The following is a 20,078-nucleotide window of genomic DNA, read 5'->3' on the forward strand; positions in this document are numbered from 1 at the left end:
CTGTAAATGAGACATAAGGTGAAATGGTCAAGGGAGGAAATACAAGAAGAGGAGGAGGACAGACCAAGTGGTGATTTGGTGATAAGTGCTACATTATCCCTGTGATAGTCGGGACAGGCAGAGGTTGAATTTGACCAGGAGGCAGCTTCCTTTAAGGGGAATCTCTCATCACTCCCCAGTTTGGGTTCAGTAAAGGCCATGGTATCAATCCAATCACCTACAAAATGCTCATGGATGGCGAAGACCTTACTGACGTGCCAGAGAGAGACATTCCCAATATGTAGAGAGGGACAGTGACTACTGATTCATTGGCAGAATACACAGGATGAGGACTAGGAAGAGTGAGTAAGGAAGGGGTTGGCAAGATTAGCCACCAGCAGGCATGGTAGGTAGAATGCTCACTGAGAATGGGACAAGTGGTGGGGGTGCCGGTCAAGAGGCAGAGGTGAATGCTTTGGTAGGCTCTTTGAAAGATATCACCAGAGTCACAGAGGGAAAGGTTGGAGTATTGAAAGGTTGAGGAAGAGATTTCAGAAGGCAATATTCTAACTGGAGAAATGAAATGAAAGCAGGCTTGAAGACAGTGGAAAAGGATCCAGGAAGGATTAAAAGAGGACAGGAAAATGTGGAAACAAGTGAGAATCAAGTCTGGAGCAGCTGTCAAAAGGTACACAATACTGGACATGGGAATCCTAACAGATATGGTGACATAAAAAATAATTAGGATATGTTATATAACCAGGTAATAAGCAGGAAATGGAAGGATTAAAATTAGCAGTGTCCTGGTGAGATTAAGGTGATGTAGGTAGGGTAGAACTGACATGGAGCACTGATGAACTGCAGTCCATATTTGGAGCCAGGTGCGATGCATCAGAAGCAGCTTGAAGGACACATTCGTGGATAATGAGCCGAAGGAAATATTCCTGTGGGAGCAAAGAAACAGGAGTTCTACCAAATTAGTTGTGGCAAAGAAAAATATAGAGAAGGTGGAGATCAATATAAGATCCAAACAAGCATGGAGAAATGTACTTCAGCCCAGCAGTGAGAGACCGCGGGCCAGTTGGCAGTGTGCATCGAGCAGGAACCACAGGAAAAGGATGGTAAACTGTCAGAATTACATCCAAATTGAGCAGCAGATCACAGATTCACTTGCTGTATTTTACAGAGGGCATTCCAGTGCAGCCATTAAGTGTTGATAGCCAAGCAAATCTAGAAATTCAGCAGTTATTTTTTATAAAATATCCAATGCCCAGTGAGGGCAAGGCCAGGGAATGGGCAGTTTAAACTAGAAACTTATCTTAGTTAGGCCTTACACTGTGGAAGAATGGAAACGAGGGGAGAAAGAACAAACAAAGGCAACAGGGCCATGCAAAGCAGTGCACAGTAAAGAGCTCCACAGGCAGCTAGGTGTTTAGGACAATATCAGTTACACCTTATTGAGAGTTGTGGAATAGATGTTGCATTATGATCTTAGCATTTAAAGGGGTATGATACATTTGTTTTCTAATATCCATTAGGGTGTCAGCCAGTACTGTAGCTTTGTTCTCCCATGAACAATCCTTTCCATCTACCTTCCTTGTCAAATAAAGGTAACAAAGATCATTGTTACAAAACAAATGCTTCATGTAGGCTGACGGGCAATCACCACAGTATTCTTTTTCCAGTGGCTCAGGCACATATTCATGCAATGTACAGTAATGTGGACAGTGATTTTTATGCTTCCATGGGTATGACCAATGATCTCCTAGGCTTCTGAAAAGGCAACAGTAACTGAACTATTATTACTCCCATATATTAGCATTGTGGTTATTGATAAAAGTAAGCAACACGTTAACTTTTCAGAATCGGTCACCTCCTTGCATTGTCTCTTGCATTTCCTGGAAGTAATGGCTGCAACGAATTTGACAGACAGAATCACCATAATGCTCTTTCCCTGCTGGCAAATGCATGGGTAAATACACCATCCATTGAAACATACAAAATCTTATGGGGTTTGACAGCGTAGATGCAGGAACATTGTTTCCTCTGAAATCAGTGTCTAGAACCAAGAATTACAGTCTCAAAATAAAGAATTACCTATTCAAGACTGAGATGAAATTTCATCTGATGTTGGATGGAGGTTTTCTTGTAAGGGATGGCGCAGCTTAGTCACTGACTGTTGCTAAACCAAAATCTCTTAGGCTACATTCTTCTCTGAATTCTAGGTAGCTTTTCCCGATCCAAGGAGACCATTGGAACAAACCAGGGTGCAGGGTTAAGCAAGAAAGCATTGGAAGCAATATCTACATAGCAGCAATCTGTTACAAGTGATAAACTTGGCACATCTCCTTTTGATACCAAAAGCCCAGTGAGTTTTGGGATTACGGCACAGTTCAGATAATGTTTTGGTTACTAGCAAGTGGGGTGTATGTGTGAAATACAATGTTTTCAACATGGTAACATTTTGGACAGGAGAAAATTTTTACAGGTCAGGCATACTGGAACCAACAGTTTGTCACCAAAGAGCTGCAGGCACTTGTTGCATCACAGACGCGACACCCAGGTACCTGGACAGCAAAATCAGATTGTTTAAGTTGTTAAGAAACTCTAGGAAGGGGATGGACAATTAAGAAGCGTTGAACAGTGTTGGCAGCAACTGTTGAATTCAACGTGGGTAACCACTCAGTGCATTTTAGAAAGTACTTTTAAAAACTGATTATAATTTGCTTCCCTTTAACCTGCAATGATGTCAGTATTCCTTTTTATTAATCTTACTTTCTTATTATGTACCTTTATCATCATGACACTCCCTTTCAGTCTGTGGTACAGCTCTAATATTACCTGGTTCTGCTGATAAATAAATAAATTGCAGAAATACTCGTATCTTATCCTTGAGAGGCAAGCATTTTAACACTTCTGCCACTGCTTCTAGCAGGACCATAGTGGCTGGCAATGATTGACACTTTGCTGCTCCTAGCTCGCTCCAATTATTGTCAGCTTTGATAAATATTGTTCCTTCCTTGCATTATCTGCACTTTATTTCTATGGAAATAGTAAATATGAAATATTACAGTTAACAATGATAGCATTTTCTCCCAACATAGAAATAGCATTATTATTTGATATCTGTTTCTAATTCACCATTTCTTATTCAAAATAAAAATGTGTTTGTTCACAACACTCTGCTGCGATGGCCTTTGTCATTCATATTAAGTGAATATTCAACATTGCAAATATCCTTGCAACCAAATTTAACAAATGGAACTCACTATGTTAGCAGGATCGCAAGCTGCAGCTGCTGAATGGCATTGTCCTTGTAGGTCCTCTATATTGTGCAGCATGGTTGGCAACTAATACGTGAAATCTATGTGTTTTCGATTTTAAAAATCAAAGAAAATCATAAGGAGTTACCAAATGAACCCTAACTTCTGTAACCAGCAGTCTTCCTTTAAGCAGATTTTATATACTTTCATTAATCAAACACTGAAAACGAAAAAGCGAGAGAGATCAACAAACCTGGTAGCTTCATCCCCTTGATCTTTTCTTTAGAATTAACAAAGGGGAAAAAAGACAGTATTAATGCATTAATCTACAATCAGCCACAGACTGAGATTGTAAAAAGTCTAAAAAATAAAAATAGAACTATTGCATAGAATATTTTATATCTTCTATTCAATCATCAAACAAAATAATCTCAATAAACATATATCATTGCTATCTGCGAAGTGCACTATAAATAGTCATTTTCCATCCATCATAGTCAGGATAGAGAATTCATGCAGTAGGATATGTTTCCAATTGTAAGCCAGATTTTAAAATAAACCAGGTTGTCAATGACGGACTACTCACACGTTAGACTTTGTGGCACATATTGTGAAGGATTGCGACACAACTTGCATACAGAATTGATAACAGAGGTTGTGAGAGTGTTGTTTGCTGTGCTCAAATTATCCACTATTACTCCTCCCAGCCATGGAGCCATAGAGCCACAGATAAGGAAGTCAGTAATTAATCTACAAGGAGGTGTGGAAAGTCAGATAACCTCTCATTTGGGTTCCTGCTATTTAACTTGTTATGGATTGAATTGACAGCATCATTGCAAAAGACCAGGCAACATATAATGCTATGCTATTGAGGCAAGGGACGCTGAATATTAATATGGATATGAACAGAGGAAGAAATCTGAAAGGTAATTTCAAAAAAATAAATTGGGGTCAAAATGTTTATGAAATGCTGATTATAACACAAATAAACAAATAGAACTTGCAATTAATTTTCTCAATTTATTTTCTCTCTCATTCCTTGCTGAGTTGAAGTCCTTTTGATGCCTGGTACCACCAAGTGGTTAAAACCATTCACTTAGATGGACAGGTGCTGAATGTTGTCAGCCTCGTCTACTGCAGCAGACATCCTGTCCTCAGCTTACCTGTGTACCTCTGGAAGAGGTTCCAGCCAAGGAATGGGGATTACAGAGCGTCTCCTACCACTTTGGCTGAAATGGATTATCAGAGTTCAGATCGGGAATGAAGTTTGGGGTCCGCTGGTTGTCTGGCTTACATCCCTCTGAACAAGTTTACTGATACAATTGCGGAAGTTCAAAAGACATTTTAAATGCACTATGATGCATCATTGGAGAGAATGAAGATGACTCATAACCTCTCTCTCTCTATTTTCTCTCCTATGTGGTGCTTACAGTGCTCATGCTCTGGGACTTACTCAGCCTGTGTTACTGATCAATCCTGCACTTCTGCTGCCACTACAAAGCAAAGGTGAAAGGAAAACAGAGGGAAAGCTGCATTGATTGGAACAAATCTCACAGAATACTTAGAAGTTGTTTGTGTCATAATTGACAACGTATTTCTGACTGCATATAAAACGTAAAAGCTTGAAATGCAATGGAAGTGATGGCACAGTTATTTATGTGCATGTTCTGAGGTCGATGTTTGTGTCAGATTTTCACCTGCCAAAACCTATTGTATTTTATTTCAACTTTTACTGCCAGTTCTAATCCCTGCATCCATAGTAGCATTATCTGATACTCACCCAATCGACACCGATAGTTTCCAGTCTGTGAGTAATATATGCCTCCCACATAAATAATGCCTCCTTGGCAGGCGGTGAGGGTTATCTGCAGGTCAGAGTGCACCAAAAGGCACTACTTCTTTGCTGGCATTCTAGGGAACCTTAAGTAGTTCTCTTCAAACATTCCCCACCAGCTATTTCAGGCTCTTTAAATAGCTGCCTGGGAATGTGTTTTGACAGAGCAATTCTTAGTCATAGACTCAAACAGCATGAAATAAGCTCTTGGTCCCACTGTGTCCATGCCAGCCTATACTAATCCCATTTTCTAGCATAGGCCTACAGCCATGACGTTTCAAGTGCTTACCTAAATGCTACTTAAATGTTGTGGGAGTATCTGTCTCCACCATCCCCTCAGTGCATTCCAGATTTCAACTACTTTGCATGAAAAAAGTTTCTCCTCCATTACCTTAAACCTATGCCCTCTGTTTATGGATACTTCTGCTAAGGGGAAAAGCTTCTCACCACCTATACACCTCACATTTTGTATACCTCAATCTGGTCACCCCTCAGCATTCTCTGCTCCAGAAATTCTGGTTCAAGCAAGTCCCGCGCTACTTCTTTTGCCCTCTTCATTCACCTCCAGATACTTAAGCAAGGAGCACACAAGTACAGGTGCTCTCCCAGATGCTGCCTGACTTGCTGAGTATTTTCAGTATTTTCTGTTTTTCAACACCTCTGCTATAGGGGTCCATTACAAAAGTGTTGCTGGGAACTCATTAACCTTGTTGACTATTTCAGACAGTTCAAGCCTTTTCAATCAGGTGTTCACACCTCACACGTAAAGATTCGGTTTGAGGAGATTTGGTATGTCACCAAAGACTTCTATTTATACAGATGTTTGGTGGAGAGCATTCTGAGTGGTTGCATCACCGCCTGGTATGGAGGCTCCAATGTGCAGGATCAAAAGAGGCTGTGGAGGGTTGTAGACTCAGCCGGGTCCATCACGGGCACAACTCCCACCCCCCTACCCTCCCCTCCCACCCCCGCCATCGAGGCATCTTCAAGAGGCAGTGCCTCAAGAAGGCGGCATCCATCATTAAGGACCCTCACTACCCGGGACATGCCCTCTTCACATTACTACCATCAGGGAGGAGGTACTGGAGCCTGAAGACCCACACTCTATGTTTCAGGAACAGCTTCTTCCTCTCCGCCATCAGATTTCTGAACGGTCCATGAACCCATGAACACTTCCTCTTTTGGACTATTTATTTATTTTTGTAACACAGTAAGTTCTTATGTCTTTATGTCTTGTGCTGTACTGCTGCCGCAAAACATCAAACTTCATGACATACATCAGTGATAATAAACCTGATTCTGATTCTAAAGGATGACCAGCTTTTTCTTGCTCTTGCATGATTTTATGATTTGGATCAGGCAGCCCCTGAAGGACCTCCAGAGCCCTTGTAACTTCTCCAAGCCCTTCCTGCTGGGTGACTTCCCATCACCAGGGGCCAGGTTAGACGAGGAGTTCTTGGACATGAGCATGGATGAGGTTCTGGTCAGGATGCCACCTTGGTCAAAGATGACAGCACCCAGCAGCTATTGTGGATGGCAAGATCCCGGTGACAGCCCCAGGCCCCATTGGCTGCCATGCAGGATGCCAGCTGGAGGGTGGCAGCTGAGTAAACAGGGGTCTCACTCCTGACACACTCAGTGTGATTACCACAGTGGATTAGCAGTGAACTCAGCCCATTGGGAAATTAAGTTTGGCTCAGACAAACTTGACTTGGATTTTGGATGGATATTACTTTGGAGAGGAAGTGATCCCTGTTGTAACTTTGACACGACATTGCTCACAGCACGCAGTAGGCAAACTGCATGAATGTTAATGTGCCTGCTATTAGTGCCAGGGACTGTACCCTTTTCATTGTATGTTGCAAAACACTCACACTCTTTTCCTTTAAGAAGACAATTGTATGGAGTCTGGACCTTTTCTGTCATTTCCTATTTACTATTAGAATGGATCACACACATGCTTTTCTTTATCTTTAATTAATGTATGGCTTAGTAACTAATTATGATACAAACATTGTGTTTCCTTTAAGGTCAACAGAAGCAGATCCTAGACTTTCCTGTTTTCAAACAAAACATTTTCTCAACCTTTTTTTAAAGTTTTACTCAGGTGTCTGTGCATAAAGGATTATTAATAGGTGGCAAATCAAAACTGAGTCTAATCACCATCTCTCCGCCTATATTTTCTGCACCCTAGAAAGGGAAGTCTGAATAGATAAGACCCTGCAGCGTGGTTTCCCCTGAGTTTGTACTGATGTCAAGATCCTTCGCACATCGCAAGCAAGCACTGGAAACTCTGGCCTGCAGCAGGCAGAGGCAGACACTCAGAACCTCATTGAAAGACACGGGTTGTAGAGGAGATTTACTTGTTATAATTCATCAACAACAGACATATTGCTGTGCTCCCACCTCAGCTGGTGATTCACTTCCCCAAGGTACTTACTCATACTCAGTATTACAGTCTGCAAACTTAAGCAGCGTCAGCTAAGGCTTAGTTGGCAGCTCTCTCACCTCTGAGTCAGAACGCTGTGTGTTCATCTGGTCATTATCACTTTGCTGTTCGTGGGAACTTGCTATATGCAAACTAAATGCTGCATTTTCTTACATTACCACAGCAGCTACACTTCAGAAGTCCTCCATTAGCTGTAAAGTGCTTTGGGATGTCCAGATGTCAGCTTGCTGACAATTCAAGGATAAGTGGGAGAGAAAATTGTGAGAAGGACATGAAAAGTCTTTGTAGAGACATAGACAGTGAGTGTGCAAAAAGTTGGTAGATTGTGTAGAATAAAAAAAGCAATCTGTTTAAATAATATGGAATTAATGAAAGCTGGTGTTCAGATATCTGGGAGTCTTCACAGAAAGTCAATACACACTTAATTATTAAGGTGAATGGAACACTGGCCATGGTGTAAGAGAAATGGACTACAAAAATGGCCAACACTTTGGTGAGAGCACATCTGGAGTTCTGCTGACAGTTTAGATCTCCTTATTTAAAGAAGGATGTACTTTGCTAGATAAATCCTGGAATGAAGGAATTGTCTTATAAAGAAAATGTAATTAGATTGAACTTATGCCCTCTGGAGTTAAGGTAAATGAGAGGTAGTTTTTATCAAAGATGCACAGAAATTTACAGCACAGAAGGAGGTTATTTCTCCCATCGCATCCTTGCTTATTGAAACATAAAATGGAACAAGAGGATAGAGGCTGTAATGTTGCCCCTGGTAGGGGAATCTAGAACAAGAGGTGTATTGCACAGGAAAGACCACTCATTTAAGACTGAAACAAAGAAGTATTTCTTCTCTCAGAGGATTAGAAATTTTTGGAGTTGTCTTCTGCAGAGCGTTTGGGATACTGTCATTGAACATATTCAAGACTAGGTTGCTATTTGGAGTATAGGATTATGGAGATCGGGCAGGAATGTGGAGTTGAGGTCATCAGATCAGCTGTGACTTTATTCAAAGGGAGGGCAGGAGTAATTATGGCCGACTCCTGATCCCATTCCTTAGATTCATATGATTTTGTAAAAGGTGCTTTTAAGCAAAAGTCCTATTAGCAAACTCTTCAGCCTTACACTGAGCTTCACACTCTACATCAAATCCATTACAAAGTAATGTGGCCAATTTGTGCTGCTAGTTTATGTAACCAAACTCTGGATGTGTTTTCAATCCCTATCTTGTCTTCTCCAAACCTATCCATATTGACTTCAGTATACACTCCAATTTACTCCCATTTCCTGAATGTCTTCTCAGTTCTCTTGCACCACATCTTTCAGCTGTAATTTTTAGATCCCTCATAGGAACCTTCTCCAACTACACACCCCATCACAAATCCCCCAATCTGGCCACTACAGCCTTTTGCTCAATGATTGAGGGTGGAGATTTCAGACATTAAATACGCTTAACAAAAACAGAAAATGTTGGAAATGCTCAGCAGGTCACGTAGCGCGTGCAGAAAGAGGAGAATTAAAGTTTCAGGTCAATGACCTTTCAGGGGTGCATCTTGAAATTTTCTTCTTAAATCTCTGTTTTTATCCTACTTTTAGAATTCACATCAGAAGACACCAATCATGCAACTGACCACCACCCAAGCCTCTCTCCTTCCTTCCTCAGTCTGCTGACATCCACCACCTCCCCTTAATAAACTTTAAATAACTTAGTAAATCTTGATAGCTTATGAAGAACATAATAAAGGTGCAAAATATTACAGTTCCATCACAAATATAAACACATTTTCTGTAACAGATGGTTTTAAATTATGCTGTGTGATATTGATACCTTGACCATTGACTCATTTGCATGTTTTCCTCCAAATATTAATGAGGTTTAAGTCCCTGAACAAAGTTACAGAAGTGAAACTTCACAGAAATGTGTTACAGTGCTTCCTGGGCCAGATTTTCCTGCAGGATCTGCCCAGAATAAGCACTGATGTTGTGTATTTACCAAGTCTGCACCAGGAGGAGGAACCTTACTGACCTCTGATGCTGAGCAGGAAAATAGAGAGTAATGCCACTGCCTCAGGCAATGAAATGGATCACAGGAGAGGGCTAGAATAAGCCTGGCCAGCAAAATCACACAGACCAGCGGCAAATATACACACCTCCCCCCATCCAGCCCCATTTTTAATGTCAGGCAAGGTATTACAATAGTCCTGAAAGCCTTTGGTTTCCAGAAACATTCAAAAGCATTAATAAGTAAATAAACAATCAGAAATATTAAAAAAATAAAATTCAGCTGTTGCATTTAAATGTTTGCAAACATGATTGCAAGCACAAGTAATTAAAATTGGTAACTAAACTTATCCTTATCCTTCCTTCCCTGCAGCTTTAACATTGTTAAAATGAATGGCCCTGCAGATCCTGTGCCGGACTAACCTAGCACAGGATGCAGATTCCCACCATAAATACTGGGGATTCCAGCAAGCTCCTGCGCCACGAATGGAATCCACATGAGTCCAGTCGTAGAAAGCTGCAAGAGTTTGCCAGCAAATTTGCCACGGCCAACAGAACCCAACAAAAGCTGGGCCATTATTTAAACAACACAGAAGACACTTTGTAATTCCAATACACATAACAAAACAGTTTAAAGCAATTCATAATGGGTATAGGACATAATTTTACAGACTGTAAGCACCTAAACCTAGAAATTGGATTGCCTAGTGTCAGGTTTCTGTGCATTAAACAATTCAATTACACTAACAAAAACAGTCAAAAAGGAAAATAAGGTGCTGCATGGCCAACAATTTTTCTTCTGGTTCCTCTCTGTACCTGACGTCAATGTACAGAGGAGCCTAGATACACACAGTGACAGCCAGTAGCATACAACGTGCATACGAATGTCACTTCTGTGATTCTCATTAACACATGTGAGGCCCAGGGACACTGAAGGACATTAAAGAGGAAGTAGGTCTTTCAGTGTTAGTGTCAGGTTACATTAAAGGAGACCTGTCTGAGTGGCTACCAGACCATGAGGCTTGACACTTGGAAACTGCCCCTTTAAATAACATATTTGTGTGATGTGACAGCACTCCCTTGGACTCCCATACAATCACTCCCCCAGGTTGCGAGGTGCTGGCCTAAACAAGTTCACCTCTCCCTCTCTCTCCTGCACAGCCCCAATCACCAATCTATCAGCCTGCAGTGCCGACCAACTACCAACCTCCTGCATGAGCCTACCAACTATTTTTCTGCTGTTTTTACTTCTCACCCCAACCATGAGCACCAACCTCCTGATGGATCCTCCCCACCGATTCCCAGTCACTGACTCCCTTATTGATCTCTGACTGATGACCTTCCCCAACTAGTGTCAATTCTCCTTCATAACTCCCGAGGCCTCCTTCTCCCGGGAACCCACACCCGAAGGCCCTGACCGGGATTTTGTGTGCAGATTGAAAGGGAAGACCTTCTGGCAGGTGAGGCCTGCTTAGCTGTGGATGACATTATGGCCCTGGGCGTTACTGAATTTTGCATCAGAAGGTTCTTGAACAAAATGCTTGTGGGTTGGTCACACCCCACCCCATAAGCAGAATTTGGATTTTTTTAATATTTTCTCTGGGATAAAAAGTTAGTTTCTATTGCCCATTCTCAGCTGTCTTCCTGATCCATTGTGGCGAGTGTAGTGAAGTTGCCTTCACAGTCATGTTCGGTAGGAGTACCAGGTTATAGACAACTGGAAAATGAAAGAGCAGTAATCTATTTCTGAGTAAGGATGGTGTGTAACTTGCCCATGTAGCTGTTTTGCTTGCCCTTCTACCCATGGCCTACTGGTGGTGTAGGGAACATACGATTAAAATGGTGGCAAGGATTCCAAGCTAGCAGGCCGCTTTGTAGATCATGGAAAGGCATTGGGGTGTGAAGAGGTGAGTCACCCATTACAAGATACTCAGCCTCTGACCTCTTCTTATAGTCATGATATTTATTTGCCTAGTTCAGGTAAGGTCCAGGTCAATGGTGATCTCCCCCCACCCGCCCCATGGATGTTGATGGTGGGGATTCAGTGATAGTAATACTGATGAATGTTAAGGGGTTATGATTAGACTCTCTGTTGGAGATGATCTCTGCCAGGAACCTGTATGGCATGTTACTCGCCACTTATTGGATTGTACCTGAATGTTGCCAAGGTTTTGCTGCAAGGACTGCTTTGTTACCCAAGGAATTTTGTGCCGAAATGAACAGAGAGCTGTTCTCAATCAACACCTTCTGGCTCTATGAAAGAGGGAAGATCACTGACGAAGCAGATGAAGACAACTAGGCCTGAGAAGTTTTTGCAATAACGCTTGGGACTGAAATCAGTGTCCTCCAAATACAATCACCTTCGTGCATTGTTTGACTCCAGTTAAAAGCTTGTCCCCCATTCACATTGACTGAAGTTTTACTCGGACTCCATGGTTAAATGACACCTTGATGTTGTGCCATTAACTATCTCTTCTTACCTCTGGAATGCTACCCTGTAATTAACATGTACACTAAGACTGTAACAATATCTGCCGCTAAGTGGCCCTGGCAGGACACAAGCTCAGTATCGGCACCAAGTTATTGATAAGTAAATGCTGCTTCGGTGCATTGTGAATAGCATCTTTCATCAATTTGCCAGCATTGAGAGATAGGCTGAGAATGCTGGGGGAGATGGTATCATTTCTTTTTCTGAATTGTAAAGAAAATGTTACACTTTTGTTTGATTCAAAGTGCTTGAAACATACTAAAGGATAGAAAATATCCTGGAGACAAATAATTTGAACCAATGTTCTCTTTCTGCTCCAGGATATACCCCGGTGTGAATCATCCACTAAATAGATACCAAAACTGTGGGATAAATGTGAAAACTTCTGTTGGTGCTGCAATGATAATCAATATTTCATTCCCTGCTGACCTGATTTTTCATAGTTGTACAGATGTGTGTCAAGCACAGTGTGATGAGTGCCATTGACTAGAAGCTCTGCCACAGGCTCCAGCTCTGCTCCAACCAGTTTCTAAGCTGGCTCAATGGAGAAAGACAAAACAGAATGGAGAGTCACTTTTGACTATCCTAGAGTATTAATTAGATGAGCATTCGTACTGGGCCAGATCTCCACATTCTTGACAGCAGGATGTAAAATAAAGCCAGTGAAAAATATTACATCAAAACATCGGAACACATATCTGCATAACTAAATAAAAAAACAACAAAATAAAGATATGTATTTTGAATGATTAAAAATTCAGAGAACCTTTTAATGGGTGTAATCCTAAACAGGCTTGGAATAAAGCCAATTTCTGTAATTATAAACTGCTTATTTTCTGCTTCACCAGATGTGATTTTAAACACCACTAATCCCATGAGTGCCACAGGCCACTGGGTAAACTTGAAAGCAGAATGCTTGTAAATCTGTGCAATGTTTAATTGACTGTTAATGCAATTTTGCAATATCATACATAATGGAAATGCCAACATGTTTAGAAGCACAAAAATGTAAACATTTCCATACTATAAAAACGTGAAATATAAATTGAATAAAATTATTCTGCACAATTTTATACAAATGTCAATTTATGGGTGTTTCCTAGCTTCACTTTACTGTCACTGAGATGAGGCTAATTATTTGTTCATTTTACATCCCCATGTGTGTAGCAGGAAAGCATTAAATCTGTAGCATCAATTTGTAAAACTGTTTTCCATAAATAGAAAGCTCACCACCACAAACCTTTGTAATTCTTCCTCAACTGTTTTAGGCATTGTTTGGAGTCCGAACAGGGCACAGCCAATCAACCCCGTATCCACGTATTTAGCCTGGTAGAAAGTCCCTGTAGCTTTTGGAGTGGTGCTGCTCTTAGTCCTGGCAAAAAGAGATCTGTTCCCTCTCAGCCTCAGCCAATGACTCATGGAAGATTTACAAATTCGACATGGTGATGCTTGAACCATGCATGGGGTTGAAGTACAAGAAGGTGTGGGCACCAGTCCTGCTTGATGCACTCTAAATGCCCCCTTAACACCAACAATTAAAAGGAATAATTGGTTCCTCTTGTCTGGCCAGTGTCATTCATTGGGGGATGAACATGACTTTGGCTGATAATGTAAAAAGGGGTAATTATGAGTCAAAAGTCTATCTTACATAAGTGCCTTGAAGTCACTGGGAATGAAAACCCAGAGAGATACAAATGGACTGCCTATTCCCTAAAGCCAAGGATATCTCAATTAGTAGATGGCCAGAATGTTGCTGATATATAGAACAATGGAAACTTACCTCTTATAGATCCCTCAACATCAGCTTGCTGGAAGGTTAAAATCCAGAACCTACATGGTGAGTTCCTGCACACCAGCAAAGTCTAGTGCAGCATAAAGCCACCACATAGGTGGGCCAGAAATGAGCCCTGCCCATGAAACAGCTGAATAAAACTTTGGCAGCTGTTAAAGCCCTGACCTACAGAATCAAAGACTATTACAAATCAATTAAAGAATTAAAATATTTTAACAATTATTAAAAGAAAAAGAAATTAGTTAAATACCAAATAATAGAAATAAATATTTAAAACAATAAGCAAAATGAATAACAAGAAGCAAAATACCTTATACTTACCTTTCTCCATCATAGCCTTATTTCTCCATTCAAATGTTCGAATGAATGGACCTACTTTTCCTGCAGAAGATCTAACTTGGCATAGGTACAGCAGGCATTTATAGTGAGGAATGCAGCAAGATTATGCTCTGCCTCCAGACTCCAGTGCTGGAGCACAACCATGAAAACATCAGCAGAACTGGCCAACAAGTTTGGACTTCCATATTTCCATGGGAATCCTAAACTTACTGAGATTTACATGATCAGTTCACAGACCTGACCTTTCCCAGGATCAATGGGTTCTGATGATGGATCTGCCAAAACATTAACCCAACATTTACCTTTTCATAGATGTTGGTGGCCCTGTGGAATAATTCCAGCATTTTATCATTTTATCTTTGAGTGCTCTCATGTAAAATTGTCTATTTGCCTGTTGAGATTAGCATGTTTTGTGAGACTTTTAAAAGTCAAACTGCATGAAGATGTTTAAGTGATTCACATAATCTAAATGACTGATGCACTTTTATGATTCTCCATAGTATTCTCTATACTGTTCCACTCTCTCTCCTGCCAAATACTAAACCTCTCTCCACTCATAATCTCAGAAAAGCAGACCAGACAAATCTTCAGCAGTTTAATATTTTTTTCTGAAATTGTATTTACTGAGGTGCCCACCTAGTTAAGCCTTCCAATGTTTATAAATAAAATTCATCCTCAAATGTGGGAGATGTTTAAATCTGATGCTGCAGTAAAGAAGTTTGGGTAGAATTTCTACAGGACAATAGATGGGCACATATAACTTCCATGGGATTTCAGCCAAAGGAAAGGCAAAAGATCCAAACAACATTTTAGACTTTTAATTCTGCAAACCAATTGTTCAAATGGACCTAAATGCATTGTTAAATTAAAATTAGTTTTAATGTTAGAATAACTTCCAGAAGGCGTGATTAAGTTTTAAATTAAATTATTTTTGTTATTTCCCAAAATAAGCTTAATCTCCCCCTTCACCCCCAATACAAAAAAAACTAAAGTAGAATATTGCAGTTGTTAATACAAACTTTCAGCTAGCCATCTTAACTCTGTGTCAAATCTAACCTTACTTGATTAGAACACCAAGCTTTCTAACTTGTATCTAAATTATTAAATGACTAGAGCTGAAATATTTTTGCTTAAAGACAGTAATTTGGCAGATCTTTAGAATTAAATAAAGACAATTGTGAGTTTTCAGAGCTTTAAATTCTCAAACTTTGAGAGTGTTTTTATTTTATATCTGAGAATTCCTAATCATTTATTTTTTATATATTTAAAATTAATTGGATTGTTATAATTGATAACTTAATTACAATTGAAACAGACATGAAACTATAAATTGAACAAAACATATAATAAACATGTGGAAAATGAGTGACCCATGTACCTACTTTTTCAGGTATTCAAGGCCTTCAAAACTGGCTTCCATGTTGCTACGCAAACTGAATTCTCATCAGGAGCATAATAGCGCCATGCACACTAAAGTTTTAAGATAAACGATCAATTTGGGAAGGGAATGAAAGCGAAAAAAAAACATAATAGTAAATAAAGCATCAGTTAATTATGCATTTTTTGTTTGTAGAGTTGAACTGAGCAGTGGCATACATGCCTGAAGAAAGGAATTGCAATGACAGTTTCGTAGTATCTCCATGTGGCAGCAAGATCATTCCTGTTGAGGTTGGTGGCATAAAATCTCCATGCAGTCTGCAACGAAACAAAAACATGGAAAAGAAGATTTTACAAAGGATAATCTCAATCAATGTTGTTCTCTGCAGGTTCTCCTTCATAGATTCTGGAACTTCTGGAATGTTTTGTGCCTGTATCTTTGCCAGCCAATCTCCCATGGGATTGCAATGCCCACAAGGCACAAATCAGAATTGTGATGCTAAACTTTCAGGTTACCTTTCAAAGTGTAGCTCCAATAGAACTCAGAGGGCTTGATCAGCGACATGATCTGTACCACACTCACTACCCTGAACGTTTGCTCCTTCCACCATGAATGTTCAGTGGCTCCAGTGTGTACTATCTACAAAACTAACTGCACTTACTCACCAAGCCTTCTTGAACAGCAGCCTCCACATCCATAAGCTCCTATCACCTCAATGAGCAAGGGAAACAGGTGTATGGAAACACCATCACCTGCAGATCACACACCTTCATCATTGCTGGGAACTAAAGCCCAGAACTCTCTATCTTACAACATTGTGATAGTATCTTCATCACACAGACTGCAGCAGCTCACCACCAACTCCTTAATAACAATCAAGGATGGATAATAAATGCTGGCATTGCCAGTAATGCCCATATCCAATGAGAAATCTTAAAGAAATTTAAAATAACCACACACCAAATAGAAACTGAAAGAACATTGTGACACAGAGCACTCAACTTAAAGAAACCCACATGAAGGGGCAACTAATCTCACTGTCAAGATTAACAAGAGACAAAGAGCACTAGAGTATGCAAATTCTTCTGCCACATTCAACATTAAAATTAAGACTTTTAGTCAAACAACTGTCGCTTTAAGTGTATATATCTGGGGTGTAGCTGCTGCGGTGGTTGGATCCTCAGGAGCTCTGCGGAACTGTTGCCCTGGTGCTGGGTAGTGAGAAGCTGGACAGAATGGAAATTAATTTTTGCCCCATTCTTTTTAAAACAAAAATTGAAACTAATCATTGAGAAAACCATATTTTTCCAAATCAGACAAGCCAGTGTTGGAGTGAACTAGTATGAGGGAAAGGGCAATTGCTTCCTGAATTTCCACTGCTAAAGAAAACTGCAGTGGTTTCTGGAAATTGCATTCCTGGCCAAAACTTGAGCTGTCACCCCTGTCTTTAAGTTCAACAAAACAAATATACATTGAGAGCATGAGTCTAACTCTGCACAGATATCTGTGTCCCTGCATATCTGTCTGCATACATACATCTGTGTGTCCGTGTCTGTACACAGAGAGCTATGTGCAATGTGCAACATCTACAGTACAAATTAAATCTTAGCAGTTTTTTGAAAAGTTTAAATTGGAGTCAAGTTCAGTCTAAATTGATGAATTGAAAGCCAATGAATTTTTGAGCTTCCTGACGTTTTGCAACTTTCATGGTGGTTCAATTATTCCAGAGAGAGATCGTCAAACCAGATTTAGAATCACCAAGGAGATTGTGAGGAAATCAAAAGTGTTGGCACATAAGTATTGCCAATAGATCACTACCGCCATCACCAGGGTATTGGTGGTACTACTTCAAATTAAGAGAATTTTTAAAATTGGAGATGTTGCAAAGCTAAAATAGTAGAATCAAATATACACAAGATGAGCCAGCAACACTAAAGGGAAGCCAGTTTGGAATATTTTTGATGACAGGTACACCCAACCATATCATTACCAGTTTCTCTTTTTTCTTTTTTATCTTTGGAAAACAAAGATAAAACTCTGGAAAACAAATATGTTATACTGAATTGTGAATTTATTTCAAAATGTATAAATGAAGAGTAGGAAGACTAAATTCGACAATTTTTGAGTAGAGTCTTCATGTTTGGCTGCTGCATTCACTGAATTTTGCTACATAGGAGGCACAATGAGATGCAGAGTTGGTGAACGGAGCATCATCAGGGAAGGGATGAAGAGTGGGAGTTGCAGGGAGAGGACAGTCAATTTAACATCTCCCCTCCTGCACTTGGCAGGTACTAAAGTAAACAAGTGTGTTATACTGGGCCCACAAGGAAATCTTGGGCCTCCATGCTCCAGGTTTTTTCTTCCTCATTTGCTGAAGACCCCAGTCCTGGATCCCAGGTTTTGACCTCCTGGTGGCCAATTTTGAACATAGGAAAATAGGAGCAAGAGTAAAGGTAAGAGAGTGGCAAGAGTGGACATTGGACAACTTGAAAATAATGCTGGAGAAGTAGTAATGGGGAACAGGGAAATAGTGGATGAACTAAATAAATATTTTACGTCAGTCTTCACAGTGGAAGACACCAGTAACATGCCAGTACTTCAAGAGAATCAAGGGACAGAGATGAGTGTAATGGCCATTACTAAGGAGAAGATGAAAAGCAAGCTGAAAGGTCTGAAGGTGGATAAATCAACAGACCAGATGGACAACAACCCAGAGTTCTGAAAGGGGTAGCTGAAGAGATTGTGGAGGCATTAGTAATGATCTTTCAAGAGACACTGGAGTCAGGGAGGGTCCCTGAGGACTGGAAAGTCACAAATGTGACACCTTTGCTTAAGAAGGGAGGGTGGCAAAAGACAGGAAATTATAGGCCAGTTAGCCTGACCTTGGTGGTTGTTAAGATTTTACAGCCCATTATAAAGGATGAAAATTCGGAGTACTTTGAAATATATGATAAAATAGGATGAAGTCATCACAGTTTCATTAAGGGGAGATCTGGCCTGACAAATCTGTTGGAATTCTTTGAGGAGGTAACAAGTAGGTTAGATAAAGGAGAGCTGGTGGATGTTATTTACTTGGATTTTCAGAAGACCTTTGACAAGGTGCCACTCATGAGGCTGCTAAACAAGGTAAGAGCCCACGGTGTTAGAGGCAAGGTACTAGCATGAATAGAAGAGTGGCTGACTGGCAGAAGTCAGAGAGTGGGGAGAACAGGGTCCTTTTCAGGATGGCTGCCGGTGACCAGTGAAGTTATGTAGGGATCAGTGCCGGGACTGCAACTTTTCACTTTAAATATTAATGAAGGAAGTGATGGCATTGTGGCCAAGTTTGCAGATGATACTGAGATGGGTGGAGGGACAGGTAGTGTGGCAGAGGCAGGGAGTCTGCAGAAGGACGGACAGTTTGGGAGAGTGGGCAAAGTAGTGCAGGTGGAATACAGTGTAGGGAAGTGTGAGGTTATCCACATTGGTACAAAGAATAAAGGTGTAGACTATTTTCTAAATGGTGAGAAAATTAAATGACTTCAGTTTTAGGTAACCTCAGTTTTAAATGACTGTCCCCTAATCTTGTAACTATGTCCCCTCATTTGAGATTCTCCTACCAGTGGAAACATTTCAATATCTACTCTGTCATATCATTTCAGGATCTTTTATGCTTCCGTAAGTTCACCACTTATTCTTCTGAACTCCAGAGAATAGAGATCTAATTTCTTTAGCTGACGGTGATAACACAATCCTCTCATCCAGGAATTAGTTGAGTGAATCTCTTTTGGACTGCCTCTAGTGCTAGTATATCCTTTCTTAAATAAAAGGACCAAAACTGTGCACATTACTCCAACACCAACATCCTGCATAATTGCAACAAGACTTCCCTATTTCTAAACTTCAATCCTCTTGCAATAAAGACCAATATATCATTTGCCTTCCTAACTACTCACTGCATCTGCCTGCCGACTGTCTGTGATTCATGCATCAGAACGCCTAGATTCCTTTGTACTTCACTCATCTGCAATCTTTCTCAATTTAGATAATAGTGTGTGTTTAGATTCTTCTTGCTGAAGTACATATCCTCACACTTTCCCTATTAAACACCATTTGCCATGTTTTCGTCCACTCGCTCAACCAATCTTTATCCTGATGCAGAGTCCTAATATCCTCATCCTAACATACCCCCCCCCCCACCTAGTTTTATGTCCTCAACAGACTTGCATACCTTACACTCTGCTCCTTCCTCCAGGTCATTAATGTAAAGCATAAATAATGGAGGACCAAGAAATGATCCTTGGGGCACTCAAATATCTACGTCTTTCCAGCCTGAAAAAGACACATTTATTCTGACTCTTCTATGCAATAACCAACCTTCAATCCATGCTAGCACACTTCCCCTAATACCTTGAGCTCTTGTCTTGTGCACCAACTTTCATGAGGCATGTTGGATTCGACTGTTTTAAGTAGTTTTTTAACATGTATACTGTTTAATACACCTCAAGTGGCTGTATAAGGAATGGCCGCTTCTTAGCTTATTGGTTCATCCATCAGGTGAATATGTGTTTTCTCACTGGTC

General features: G+C 40.5%; 1 protein-coding gene across 2 annotated transcripts in view; it reads right to left on the minus strand.

The window, feature by feature from the left end:
* Positions 1-20,078, minus strand: part of kcnq3 (potassium voltage-gated channel, KQT-like subfamily, member 3) — a 304,277-nt gene that overhangs the window by 43,930 nt on the left and 240,269 nt on the right. For both annotated transcript variants that reach the window (XM_052023991.1, XM_052023990.1), the window contains 2 exons: positions 15,740-15,834; positions 3,496-3,522 (listed from right to left, as the gene is read on the minus strand). In XM_052023991.1, the coding sequence (XP_051879951.1) occupies positions 3,496-3,522; positions 15,740-15,834 (122 nt within the window). The remainder of the gene's footprint in view (positions 1-3,495; positions 3,523-15,739; positions 15,835-20,078) is intronic.

This window comes from Pristis pectinata, chromosome 9 (assembly GCF_009764475.1).
Source record: "Pristis pectinata isolate sPriPec2 chromosome 9, sPriPec2.1.pri, whole genome shotgun sequence".
Taxonomy (NCBI): domain Eukaryota; kingdom Metazoa; phylum Chordata; class Chondrichthyes; order Rhinopristiformes; family Pristidae; genus Pristis; species Pristis pectinata.